A 14,896-nucleotide genomic window follows, 5' to 3' on the forward strand; every position below is an offset into this window, starting at 1 on the left:
AAACATATATAATATCATACAGGACTCTCATAACTCACCCTACCCCCAATAACTTGCATTGCTGTTAAATCTTTTTAACTGATTAAAGAGCATTTTCAAAATATTACTACTAAACAAGGTATTTTCCCCCAACAAATCCTATTATTATTATCTTTATATCAACTATATATGAACATACATAAACAATTAAGTGTATAGTAAAGGTTGTGAACTTACAAAGCAAGTGTGAGTAACATCATGCACAGATCCCATACATCAACCCTCCACCAACACCTTACATTGTCATGAAATGTTTGTTACAAATTATGAAAGAATCTTGTCAAAATCTTATTACTAATCATAGTCCTTATCTTACATTTAATGTGTTTTCTCCCAACCCACCCTATTATTATTTTTTAAATATATTTTTTATGGCAGAAGTTGTAAACTTATAAAATAATCATGCACATGTGCAGAATTCCCAAACAACACCCCTCCATCAAATCTGTAGCCATTTGCTACAGATAAAATAATATCATCTGATTATTCCCATGTCCATAGTATACATTTGGCTCACATTTTCCATACTGCCTCAGTATTAGCACAGTAGATCCTTTGCTTAGATACAAGATTATTATATTATTACTACTAACCACAGTCCATAGGTCACTCCAGCTGTATTTTTCCCCATGCTTCTCCACATTCCCAACACCCTGCGGTAGTGACACACATTTGTTCTAGCTAAGAAAGGACACTCTTGCATCTGTACCATCAACCACAGTTCTATCCACCTCTTGGTTTACTGTTCTATCCAGTTCCTAGATTATTCTCAAGCATTCTGTCAATTGGCATTTACATATACTAGACTACTATTTTCAATCACATCCCCATTTATAAAGTAGCTGTTACTCACTGTGTGTTACCATCCACTCTATACATTTCCACACTTTTACAGTAAAGCTAATTAAAACTTCTACATACATTAAACATCAGTAGTCCACTCCTTCTCTTATCTCGTTTAAGAATCCACCACCTACCACCAGGTCTTGAAGATATTTTCCAATAATTTCTTCTAGAAGTTTTATGGTTCTTTTATTTTTAGTTTTCTGATCCAGTTTGAGTTAGTTTTAGGATAAGGTGTGAGATAGGGGTCCTCTTTCCTTCTTTCAGCTATGGATATCCAGTTTTTTCAGCACCATTTGTTGAATGGATTGTTTTGCCCGAGCTGTGTGAATTTGACAGGCTTGTCAAAAATCACTTGACCATACCTGTGAGGATCTGTTTCTGAACCATAAATTTGGTTCCATTGGTCTATTTTGTCTGTCTTTGGCCCAGTACCATGCTGTTTTTACCACTCTAGGTAGGTATTATGACTTAAAGTCTGGAAATGAGGGTTCACTTTTCCTTTTTATGATGTTTCTGGCTATTCAGGACTCCTTACCCTTCCAAATAAATGTAGTGATCATGTTTTCAATTTTCTTTTTAATGTTGGTGGAATTTTTATCTGTATTGCATTAAATCTGCTATCAATTTGAGTAGAATTGGCATCTTAATGATATTTAGTCTTCCAATCCATGAGCATGGAATGTTCTTCCAGTCATTTAGGGCTTTTGATTTGTTTTAACATTGAGTTTCAGTTTTCTGAATACAAGTTCTTTACATCATTGGTTAAATTTATTCCTGACTATTTGAGTTTTATCTGTCATATTTTATTTTCACCACTGTTTTGACACTTTTAGTTTCTTTTATTGATATAATCTTCATTTCTAGACTCTCTTCCAGGCCCCTCTCTCCTGTGTTTTCTTTTCAGGCTCTAGGACACCCTTTAGTATTTCCCGAAAATCTGGTGTCTTGCTTAGAAATTCTCTCAGTTTGTTTATCTGTGAATATTCTAATTTTGCCCTCATTTTTGAAAGACAGTCTTGCTGGATATAAGGTTTAAGATACTCTTAAATATACTCTTAAATATATATATATATATATAAATATATCTTAAATATATTTAAGAGTATCTTAATATATCAGATTACTGTCTTCTTGCCTCCATGATTTCTGGTGAGAAAGCAGCACTTAATCTTATTGGATATCCCTTATATGTTATACATTGCTTTTCTCTTGCTGCTCTCAGAATTCTCTCTTTGTCTTCGGCATTTGACATTCTGATTAGTATATGTCTTGGAGTTGGTCTATTTGGATTTTCTGATGGGAGTACGTTGTACTTCTTGGACAAGGATATCTATGTCCTTCAATAGGGTTGGGAAATTTTCTACCATTATTTCTTCAGATATTCCTTCTGGGATACCCATGACACATATGTTTGCATGCCTTTTTTTGTCATTTAGTTCCCTGAAACCTTGTTCAATTTTTTCCATTCTTTTCTTCCTCTATTCTTTTGTATATTCACTTTCAGAGGCCATTTCTTCAAGCTCACTGATCCTTTCTTCAGCCTCCTCAAATCTGCCATTATATGATTCCAATGTTTTTTTTTTAATGTCATTGATTGCACCTTTCATTCCCATAAGTTCTGCTGTTTTTTTTTTTATGTATGCTTTCAAATTCTTTGTGGTCATCCAGTGTCTTCTTAATATCCTTAATCTCTTTAGCCATCTCATTGAATTTATTAAGGAGATTTGTTTGAACATCTATGATTAGTTGTCTCAACTTATATCATCTGGAGGCTTATCTTGTTCCTTTAACTGGACCATAGTTTCCTGTTTCTTGGTGTGGATTGTAATTTTTTGTTGGTGTCTTCATATCTGGCTTACTAGAGTATTTTTTCTGGGTGCAGTTTTTCTCTTTAGTTTAGGGCTTCCTATCCTTTCTCCCTTTCTGGTTGTGCAGTAGGAGCCAAGCATGTAGTTGGTGCTATAAGCTGTGGAGTCTCAAGCTGCCGTCATTGGTCCATGGGCCAATGAAACTTCTTCCAGCTTTCTCCTTGGCCATGGGTAGGGACAGAGTCACAGCTGTGTGGAATAATCCAAGTGCAGGCCTAGACTGCACTGCAGAGAGACTGATGAAGCTTCACATCCCTTTCTTCTCTGCCTGGGGCAGGGATGGAGCTGCAAGTGTGGGCAGCAATCTATATAGTGCAGGTCCAAGATGACCACAGTTGCCCTGGTAGACTTCTGATTTTCAGTCTATGCCAGCCAAAGTTCCCTGCAGTTACCTGTATAGGCTGGGCAGGGCTCCTCAGCCTCCTCCCTGGCAGAAGTGGGGCTGAAGCCTAGGATAGAGCTGCAGGCTGATCTGCATGAAAGAAATGGTTCCTGCCGACACTGAGAGTTTCAGTCAGCCCGATTTCCCCTCAGGCTGGGGGCAGAGTCAAAATAGTGGCTACTGGCCTCGTTCTGACTTGGGCTGCTTCATACCCCAGCTGTTCCCAGGGTTATCTCTTAGCCAGGCAAGTCTACCATCAGTAGCCGAAATCAGCAGCCATCCATCTCCTCCTGCTCTGTTTCTGGGAAATGGAGCTTCCAATTCCAGCCACAGAATAGCTCCTGGGGTGGCTTGTGCCACCAGAGTAGGATAATCACCAGCCTCTGCGGCTTGGTCAGTAATTTCCCAGAGAGGCTGGCGCAGGTCCCCACAGCTTCCTCCCTGCTGGAGGTGGCACTGGGGCTTAGACTAGAGCTGCGATGTGATCTGGATGGGAAGAAGCTGGTCCCCTCAGTCCACTCCACTTCTCCTCATGTCAGGCGCAGAGTTAAGCTGGTGGCTCCCAGCCTCTTTCTGAACTGGACAGGTTCAAACTTTACTATTCTTAGGATCATACTGTAGCCCATTTAATTTCCTCATCATAGCTGAAATTGGTGCCCAACCGTCTCTTCCTCCCCCATTTTGGGGAAGTGGAGCTTTCATTTTCAGCTGTGGAAGAGTTGCCCAGGAGGCTTGTGCCTCCAGTGGAGGATGGGCACTGGCCTTTGTGGCATGTCTTACGAGTCTTCTCTGCAGACAGGCAGTCTTCTGCTCCCACTCCCCCAGGGACATTGCAGGATGCACTTCTGGCTTCCTGGAGTCCCCAAACAGTTGCTTCGGCTAGCTCCAGAGAGCTCTGGGTGTTTGCTATCTGCCCTGTAGCAGGAGCTGACTCTAGGAGCTCCTTACTCTGCCTCCATCTTGCTGGTTCCCCCAGTTATGACTTTTTAGTGGAATTTCATTGTATTAATTTGATAAGTGACAAATTAACAGTATATTGAATTTTACTCTTGTTTGTAGAACTATATCAATTTCTAAATGTATTGCTCCTTTTTTGAATTTGAGGAAAACAATAAATGACACCTCAACCCCATTCTATGGGATAGTGTTAACTAGGGAAGGTAAAGGGTAACAGTAGATGAAAATTAAACTTTCTAGTCTTCAGTCCTACATGGCATGTGGAAGAAAAGGTCTGGGTACATCTAATTTCACAGCAGACATCTCAAGGAGAAAAATTTAGATACAGTGTATTGTGAGATAAATTTGATTATATGTCATAGAGTAACAGCAGTAGCTTAAGATTATCTTGAAGTAATACAAGAATGAAAATTATATAAACAAGAAATTTGTATACAGCCAATCTAAGGAATAAATAATATTTGCATGCAAAAATAAATTAGCTAATATTATAATTAATTTGGAAGTAATGGGCTTGGCAAATACAGGTGCCACATCTATTGAATATTAATTGGGAAAATATAATTATTGATAAAAATGAATGCATATAATGTAAAATTGGGGATATACACAAAAAGAGTTAAAGTATTCAACACCGTTATGTCTGTGAAACATGGTTACAAATATAGAGAAACAGGACAAACTTCTTTTGGTTATTATAAGCATGGTTCTAGTATTCAGGATTTTAAATGAAGACTACTTTGAGCATATAACAAAAGCAAGATAAAACATTGGGAAAGTGGGAGATGTAGCACGAAGATCATGGTTCCTGAAATATTCCAGTATAGGCAAAGTAGTCCCTGAGATAACTATTCTTAACAATGTCTTTGTGTGGAAATGAACTGAATCAGGCAGTGGTAGAATAGTCATTGTTCTGCACGGGTTTTAAGCTTGCAGAAATGGGACATTGGAATGAATTCTCAACCAATGCTGCTCATTCTTCAATGTATCTCCTGGAATAAGAATCCTCTGAGATTTTGTTAAAATGCAGATCCTGATTTGGTAGGTCTTTGGGGTGACCTCTAATTCTGCTTTTCTTACAATCGCTCTGACATGCTTTTACTGCAAATCTACTTACTACTTGGTCTCAGCTCCTTAGAGAAGCTGTTCTCAAATTTTGATGCCTATTGAAATCACCTGAGGATTTTTCAACTCCTGAGGACCATGCCAAACACAGGAAGAACTAAATTCATCTCTGGACGGGGCCTAGGCATTATAATTTTTAAAACTCCCAAGTGAATTCAGTATGCAGAGTCATATGAAGTTCACTTCTATTGACTATGTGACACATTATGGAAAATTATATTAATATGTGTAAATCATCAGCAGCACAGAAATTGCATGGATTTTTAATAAAAAGGAAATGATTGTCATACCTATTAGTCCAGGCTTATATTTCTCAAGGTATTTTTCTACTGACATTTGCAAAATTGTTCAGATGAAAAAAATCCACTAATGATAATGAATTAAAAGTGAAATTCTTGAGATCCACTCTGATATAAATTTCAATTCTTACTGAGAAGTCAAAGTCATATTATACTTTATGGTATGTACTTAGATTTTAACTGTTTTCCCCATTTTTTTCTTGGTTCACTCTGATATGAAACTATCTTCATCTAAATGTACCTATCTTGAGAGTGTGGTTCTCTCCAACTCAGTGAATCCACTGAATGCCTCTTCATCCTACAGTATTCCTCAGCAAACTCTGTTTCCCTTCTTCTAGAATTTATCCTGTCCTGGTCTCCTAGTTAACAATATTCACCTGAATTTCTCTGGCTCCACTTTCTAGGTATTTGTAGTCTCTTTTTAAATATTAATTATTTGAATTCTGCATGACTTTATCTCAGCCCTTCCTTTTCTTCTCCCTCTCTGTTTAGGCAATATCATTCATTCCTTTGACCTCTTTATGTTTATAACACAAACTTTCCAGTCTAAATCATATATGAACCTGAACATGAAATTCTCCACTGGAATACTTCAGAATTTCCTCATCTGTCAGACACATAGACTTTTGAAAGCTTGCTCATCTTTAATTATTCAAACCTTAGTAAGTGACCTTACCTGTCACCAAGACCTTGAGTAATAAAACCTTCAAACAATTTTTGGTAAAAAATTTCTGCATTTATGAGAGTTTCATATCTCCCAAAGTGAAATAGTTCTATATTATATAGTCACAGCATTTTTTCCTTTAAATGATTTCTTCTAATTTAGCTTTTAAATACTTTAGTTCCAGACCATTTACTTGCTTGTATAACTTCACACCCGCGGGCAGACCTAGCTCATTGCTGATCTGCAACATAGACACATTTCTGACAAAAATATAGCATCTCTTGCCTCAAGAATGTTGTTGTGTGACAATCCTATAATCTTATAGGACTATATAAGGAAACCATGAAAATGGAGCCATTGATTTCTCAAAATGCATGCTAATAAAATAATAGAGAATACAACTTTTAAATTTTTGAGAATGGTGAATTAAAAGAGAAAAAGAAAACAATCAAATGCTTGTACCTAAAATGAAAATACATGGCTAGATTTTGCTTTAGAAATAATTTTTCTTCCATATGTCAAGATATGCCTGAAAAGTGTTCATTGTTTCAATTTTTAAAAATAGTCAGTGCTGGGAAGTGGATGTGGCTCAAGCAATTGGGCTCCCATCTACCATTTGGGAGGTCCAGGGTAGGCAAGCTGGGCTACATGGAGAGCTGACCCACACGGAGTGCTGGCCCATGGCAATGAGCTATCCTGCGCAGGAGTGCTGGCCTGAGTGGAGAACTGGCACAGCAAGATGATGCAACAAAAAGTGACAGAGTAGAGACATTAAGAGATGCTGGAGAACAGGGAGCTGAGGTGGCACAAGAGATTGGGCACCTCTTTCCACTCTAGAAGGTCCCAAAATCAGTTCCTGGTGCTGCCTAAAGAGAAGATAAGCAGACACAGAAGAACTCACAGCAAATGGACACAGAGAGAAGATGTGGGGGAAGGATAAATAAATAAATAAAAAATAGTCTATGCTGGTTGTAAGAACTGTTTGGGATGATTGGGAAGATCTGATAATAGATGTTGGTGAGGGTAGCACAACATTTTGCATGTGATTAATCTCACAGAATTGTGTGCTAGGGAGTGTTTGAGATGGTAAATTTTATGTTGAATATATGTTTCCACATTTTAAAAAAAAGGAACTAAAGTAGCAATGACAATTAAATGCAGTACATGATCCTGATTGGATCTAATAAAAGTAATAGTGTACATCTTCTTTGTAGGGAAATGAATAATAAAATTAGATTTTTCTTGGAATCCCTAACATTTTGATCCATATATGATTTTTCAGTTCTTAGAACATCAGCAAAATTTGACATGAAGAGCCATGGAATGGTCCTTCCTTTGCTCAGTAGTAAAATATGAACATATCAAAACAACAAGTGTTTTTCTTCTAATATGTACTTTCTTACATATCTGTGCTTTCATCTGAATTACTCAGGTTATGTCTTCTAGGTTATAGAATTGATGATCCTATCAACTGCATAAAAGAGAGTGCCCCAAGAAAATGGTCCTTTTTCTAGAGTGAGAAAGAAGCTCTGAGCACTGGTATGTGGTAAAAGCATCATCAATTAGTCTTGGTTTCCTTCGATTTTTGGTCTATTTGGGTTGTATTCAGTGAGGAAGAGAACTGTAACCACAAGGTGCAGTCCTTATTTATTTTGAAATAGATTTTTATTCATCAGAATTCAGTTATTGGATTTGACTGCAGGCATTTATGCCTAGGCCATCTATAGTCAGGTTAGGTTAGGTCATTTTGGAAAGTTTCTCTGGATTAATAATTCATTAGTATTTTTCAAAGGGAAATTTGCCTAAAATATTCAGGGAATAGTTTTATGTAGTTATTCCAGTAGGAGGGACAGATAAAGAAATAAATGCATAATGACAAATTATGAGCAACCTGAAGGAAAAGAATTCTGTGTTTCGACTTGGATCATCTTAGTCATATTCTATGTCCATGCATTCATGGACAAGGCAGGTAATTGGAGTCACTCCTGTTGGAGACAGATATGATAAATACTTAGGACATGAGAAATATTCTAAGTATCAGTTGAAATGAGTAACTGTCAACTATATTAGACAGTAAGCATCAGATATCAGATATGACTATTCCTGGCTTATGAAACATTAGAAGCTGATGTCTAGGTAGTGGACTAAATTCTGTGAAGCTACCTGTATGGTAGGAGAACCTGGAAAGGAGGCGTAATTGTGAGAATAAACTATATAAAGAGATTTTGGCAATAGGGTGGAGATCCTGATTATAAAAGTGAGAGGTGGCATTCCTGGTAAAACCCAAGTGTGTAAGTCTTAAGGAAGTTGAACTGGAGAGAGAGAAAAATTCAACTCTGTCTTTCTAGCCATGGCATTTTTAACATTATTAAAGATTTCTGAGCCTCTGTTCATTTCATTTATTAAATAGGTAAATTAGCCTTAGTCATCAAGGTTACTTTGAGGATTAAATAAGCAAATATGTAAATTTCCAAGCACATTTAATACCATTAATATCTCCAATGGAACAAGTCCTTCAATTGATAAACCCCATAATGAAACAGATTTTTCATTATCATGGGTGATTTCTAAGTCCAGCACGGGGAGATCTAGAACTCAGTTTTGAGAGAGTGATATTGTTAGATATGCCATGTGGAAAAACCAAGGTGATTTAGAGCAAGTGTACTCAGAAGTGAAGTTATGAGGTAAAGCAGGAAGGGAGTGAGATTTCTGAGGGTTGGGATGAATGTTTCATAAGCCAGGAATAGTCATATCTGAGAAATTCCAGAGTGGTTTCTCTGTAGGTGGAGGCACACTGTTTTGAAATCGGAGGGAATTGAAAATCTCTGGACACTTAGGGCTAACGAATATATAAAACTCAGAACATGATTTTCATGTTCTTTGTAGTTCATTGAAGGTATTCATAGCTTCTTCATTATCCGAGTTGACAAGACCTTCTTCTTACTCTTGACCCTGGGAGAGGAGGGTCCTCCCCTGTTTCTCTTGGTGCACACTTCATGTCCTGTTGATAGGGCCCAGGTTACTTCAAGGTGCAGGGTTGGGATTCATGACAGTTGGTTCTGGAGATTGAAGATAAGACCAGAGTCTCACAGATTCTCCATTCTCATCTTTGTTCACATAGCGTTTATCTGATTTGAGTGAAAACCCAGAGGAAGACTGTTGTCAGCTGAGCTATTGACAATGCTACCACTGGTGAGTAGGTATTTCTTCTTTCTCCTGAATTTATACATGTGGGGTCAGCAGATGGGCAGATTTCTCCTATTGACATGAATATTCTAAACTCATTTAAGAGTTATTCAAGGATCTGAGCTGTAGTTAATTTCATCCAGGTCTCTGAGGTAGTGATAGTAGGTTAGGGGTTGATCAGTAAGTAATCTCCTTTCCCACATTACACATACTTGTTCCAGACTCCATTAAGGCCCCTCATTGGAGAAATAATCCACTCACCAGTTATGTTAATGCCTGCATTTGACTTTCGCACAGAGTGAACATAGGCGATAGAGATGAATAAGAGCAAATGTTTATAGTCAGTAGGGTGGTTCATGTTTTACCAGGTGAGTTCAGGCCATAATGTTACAGATTTTAGGGTGCAGGTTTATCCATTGTTCAAAGGAATAAAAGTGAGGGTTAGGTAGTAGAAGGAAATCATTTATTTTCCCCAGTTTTTAGTTTCTTAAAGTATTCAAATGTATTTGTCCCTTTTGAAAACTTAAAAAAAAAAAGATAACTAAAATTCTCCTTCCTTATTATCCCTCAATTGCCCAATTTCCAATTTTGTAGCTAACCTTTATTCAGACATTATAAATGAAAGTAAATATAAGAAATACTGTTTCTTTAATTCTAGCATGCATTCAGAAGAATGGAATATAATATGTATAGTAAAATTTATTGCCCTGTGAAAATTGTTGAAGAATTGGAGAGACCAGAATAGATATTGAGAATTTTTGTGCTCTTGAACATACAGAGGAGGTAAAGATACTAGAGAGACAATGAACTTGGGTATTTAGAAATCCCAAGTAAAGTTAAGTTTGGAAGGTCTCATACCTCTGGAATAGTCAAGACCATCCTTTATGGCAGCAGGCTCAGGGGTCTGTTATGTGTCCTGAAGAACTGTCTGTACTTATGATGAACACCTGAGTTAGGTAGAGATGAGACTGAGACAGAATGTGATGGTCCCAAGTTCTGTATGATACTTGTTTAGTTCTGTAGAATGCTGGACTTTGCATTGCAATGAATACTATGACTTGTTTTTAGATAGGACTTGTGTTTAGATAGGAAGCACTTTTCACATAAGCTTATTGGCTCTTTCAAAACTTTTAAGAGGTATGAACTGATTTTATAGATGAGAGGAAACTGAAGTCATCTGGGGATATAATCTAACCTTAGTTAAGGTATAAAAGTGGTAAATCATAGATGTTGCATGCTTGTGATGAGTCTCAATTTTCATGAAATTTTGTGGAAAAGGGTGCTTTAGTTGCAAATGCTCAAGTGTAAATTGTATATGACCATCTAGAAGTTATAATGGCCAGTTTATTAGGAAATTTCATGGTTATATCATACTACATGTCTTGTGATATTCTTTTATATGGAGTTTTATATATTTAGGATATATATGTGTGTCCGTGAAAGGCAGATAACTGTTCAGCACTAAGAATAATCTTACTTGTAACTCAAGCTCAGTTTGAGCTTTCAGGAAACAATCACTACTTCCTCAGTGCTGTCCTCTCAAATGTCCTACTCTGGGCATTCGTAGTGATGACTCTTTCTGAACCCTGTGTCTGTGATGATTTTAGGAGTTAGTGAACTTGAAAGATATAGTTATAAACTTCACCCAGGAAGAGTGGGCCCTTCTGGAAACATCTCAGAAAAAGTTGTTTAGAGATGTGATGCTGGAGAGTATTAATCATCTCGTCTCTGTGGGTAAGTCTCTTACATTTACCTCTCTATCAGTTCCTCTGTTTTCTCAAGAAGAGTCTAGAGCAGCTTTTCCATATTGTTTTAATTCTTTTATGTTGTTTTTAACTTTATGTGCATAATATACTTTATATTATTTTAGTACAACTACCTAAAAGAAATGTATTTCTTTCCTCCTTACTTCCATCTAGTTTTTCACCCCACTAGAATGTCCTTGAATGCAAATTTTATGTTTTTCTTCTGTTCAGTATCCAACTCTCAGAGCAGGACTGGGAATTCAATGAATATTTCCTGAAAGAATAGATAAATGGATTAAATATTCCCTAATAATTATTCTGCTCCAGGAGATTTGGTATGGATTCAAACCACACTAAACCTGTAGAACAAACAACAGGTATATCCTTTTCCACATAAACTGTTCTGGGAGAACTTATTTTATTGTTGTTGTTTTGAAGAAAATCATTAATATTGGGGAAGCTTGGAATTTTCCTTGTTTGAAAATATAGAGGGTTCTGCAGTGTCTCTGTGAACTTGGGCATCAACAACCAGAGTTCCTCACTGCATTTGGGCAGAAGGTCAAGTGTTAACACACTGATGGTGAGGAATTATCAATATTGTGTTCCGGTTACTTTTCCCTTGGATGACCTTCAGTGTATACCTTATTCTTCTTTGCTCACTGTAGTGCTTTGAAGCTGTATGTACTACAGAAAAACGTGTTTTTAAACCTGATTTATTCCTGTGCATATGAACTTATTGTACATTGGACCTTTTGTTGAAGTTACATTATTTAAGGTTTATCCCGCCTCAGATAGCCCAGTCTTAATTTATTAGAGTCCTTTGCAAGAGGATAAAATCCAGGTAGAGAGAAGAAGCCATAATAAGTTGAAATGTATAAAACCCAAAAGAGAAGAAAGACCAGAAGATGCCATTATGTACTTTGCCATCTGAGACGCTGCGAAGCAAGGGTTGCCAGCAACCAGCCCCAAAGTGCCTCAGTCTTATGGAGAAAGTGTTCTCTTGATGATGCCTTGATTTGGACATTTTCCCAGCCTCAAAACCATAAGCTAATAAATTTCCATTGTTTCACTCAACCCATTTCATGTTATTTGCGTAAGCAGCCTAAGAACCTAAGACACATTTTGGTACCAGGAGAGTGGAGTGCTACTGTTGCAAATACCAAAAACGTGGAAATTTCTCTGGAACTGGGTAATCAGTAGAAGATGGGAGAATTATGAGGTACTTGACAGAAAAGGCCTAGATTGCTTTGAAGAGACATTGGTAGAAATAGGCATGCTAAAGTTTCCAGTGAGGACTTAGAAGGAAATGATGAACTTATTGTTGGATACTGGAGGAACGGTGATCCTTGTTTTAAAGTTATAGAGATCTTGGCAAAACTGAGTTCTGAAGTCAGATGGAAGGCCGACCTTGAGAGTGATGAACTTGGATATTTAACTGAAGTGTATTCCAAGCTAAGTGTGGAAAGTGCAGCCTAGTTCCTCCTTGCAGCTTATAATAAAATGAGAGAGGAATGAGATGAACCTGGATATAAACCAGAAATTGATGGTTTGGAAAATTCTGAAGTTCTAGAATATGAGTCTCCAAAGAATAGTGGTCCTTTGAGGGTTTAAATGAATATAATACCAGTCCACATTTTCTGTGCAATTCAGTATTGGAAGTGTAGTTATCCAGGAAACATCTGTGGAAAGTCCTTCTGTCTGCTGGTTTAGACTATGGTGTTTTAAATGCAAAACAAAGGGTTTTTTGAGATCTGTACAAATGGAACCACTATCAAACTGATCTAAAAGGCACAGAAAACAGATTGAAGGAAAAAATCACTTCAAATGTAGACCATTGAAGCTGACATTGGATCAAAAACTTCTCAGTCCAATAAAGCAGGCCCGCCCATGTGTGTGGAAACAGCCTGCTCTGGTACTTCGAATGGGTGGGCCTTCTACCCCACTTTTCAGGAAGACTCCCAGTGTTCTGAGAGGCTGGAACCTGTGCCTCTAGGATTGTGGAGAGTCTGGCTGCCATCCAACTCTTCTAAGAGTGTTGAGCTTTATTCCCCAGGTAGTGCAGAATCTTGCCACCAGCCAAGTGTTCTCATTGTGTGAAACCTTCAACCCAGTGTTTGGAGAGAGCATGGAGGCTGCACATGTTCTTGGAATGGGTAGATCTGCCACTTTTCTCATTCTCAGAGGACAAAACATCATTCCGTAGATGATTCTCAGGCCTTGAAATCTAACGGCATATACCTGGCAGTGTTTTGCTGTTGTTTTGGATTTGTGACCCTTCTTTTCCTTTTGTTTTCTCCCTATGGGAATGGAAATGTTTACCCTAAAGTTAATGTTATTTTTTCCCTATAGGATTAGGGATGTTTATCTCTAGATTTCACTGATTCACAGACTGGGAAATTGTGCCACAGTTCAGACCACACTCATAAACAATTTTGATTAGACATTATACTAAGCATTTGCTCTGAAATGACTTAAAGCTTTTAGGATATTGTGATGGAATGTATGCGTTATGTCAGTAAAAACAACATATCTATTTTTGGGACTAGAGGGTGGAATGTGCTGGTTTGAAACTGCATGTAACACAGAAAAACATGTTCTTAAATCTAATCCATTCCTGTGGGTATAAACCTGTTGTAAAAAGGACCTTTTGATGAGGTTACTTCAGTTAAGGTGTGTCTCCCCTCTATCGTGATGGGACTAAATCCTAATGTTGATGTCCTTTTTAAGAGAATAAAATCGTGATAGTGAGAAAAAGGGCCATCAAAAGTAAGACGTTTAAATTTACTAAACCCAGTAGAAAATAAACCATATGATGCTGCCGTGTGCCTTTCCATGTGTCAAGCTAAGGACCAAGGGTTGCCAACAGCTAGTCCCAGAATGCCATAGTCCTGGAGAGAAATAATTTCCTTGATGATTCCTTCATTTGGACATTTTCTTAGCCTCAAAACCATAACCTAATGAAATTCTATTTAAGTCAACCCATTTTAACATATTTGCTTACACTGCCTAGGAAATCAAAACATTCACCATCCCTGGACTTGATAATAATACACTGTTAACTGCAAAAAGCTCAAAATTCCATTTCTTTTTCCCACAACCAGGACATCAGGTCTGTAAATCAGATGTAAGTTCCCAGTTAGAGCAAGGAGAGGAACTATGGAGAGAAGGAATTGTATTTTTCCAGAAGCAGAATTCAGGTGAGTTCTAGGAACCTGTGCTTCATAGCAAGGAGGAGCCAGATCAGAGAGTGAGTAGTTCCTTGAAAATATTATCTGAAGATTTCCTTAAGTGAGTTATATTTTCCAAAATGTTGATATTGATAGAGGAAATTTTCCTCGAGTATGGTCATTATTCTGTTTACTTATCTCTTTGTATTCAAGTATCTATGGCTTTGGCAAAATGGAAATTCATGTACTATTGTATTTAAACTTTCACTTAACAGCCCTTTCCTGGTCCTCCTCTTTGATGGTTTTCCCTCTCTTTGCCTCCCCAACATAATATCTTTCTTAAAATTTTTCTCATATTTTCAATATTGAAAATCTTTTCTAATTATCAGTGTTGTATAATGTATTCCTTAATTTGATGTTGTTTCCCAGATAAGTGTCATATTTGGAAGAATTATAGGGCCATGTTCAGTCAGCATTTTAATTTCCCTGATGCTCGTCTAACAGTGAAATATTTTTTCCTTATTTTTCAGGCAGGAAAAGTGGTCTTAAAAAACCTGAAATGTTATCCATACAACATATCTGCAGTAAAGACATCATGTCACTGGTAAGCTTCGTGGG

General features: G+C 37.4%; 1 protein-coding gene across 4 annotated transcripts in view; it reads left to right on the forward strand.

The window, feature by feature from the left end:
• Positions 1-14,896, forward strand: part of LOC101443526 (zinc finger protein 596-like) — a 143,177-nt gene that overhangs the window by 91,005 nt on the left and 37,276 nt on the right. For 3 of the 4 annotated variants that reach the window (XR_009180376.2, XR_009180375.1, XM_004463602.5), the window contains exons 2-6: positions 7,627-7,719; positions 9,302-9,372; positions 10,974-11,100; positions 14,213-14,308; positions 14,809-14,882. Coding sequence is in view for 2 of the 4 variants with exons in the window: in XM_004463602.5 (XP_004463659.2) it covers positions 9,361-9,372; positions 10,974-11,100; positions 14,213-14,308; positions 14,809-14,882 (309 nt within the window). In the remaining 2 variants the exon portion in view is untranslated. The remainder of the gene's footprint in view (positions 1-7,626; positions 7,720-9,301; positions 9,373-10,973; positions 11,101-14,212; positions 14,309-14,808; positions 14,883-14,896) is intronic. The other variant, XM_058275493.1, reaches the window with a different exon arrangement.

The sequence above is a fragment of the Dasypus novemcinctus genome, chromosome 14, assembly GCF_030445035.2.
Source record: "Dasypus novemcinctus isolate mDasNov1 chromosome 14, mDasNov1.1.hap2, whole genome shotgun sequence".
NCBI classification, from domain to species: Eukaryota; Metazoa; Chordata; class Mammalia; order Cingulata; family Dasypodidae; genus Dasypus; species Dasypus novemcinctus.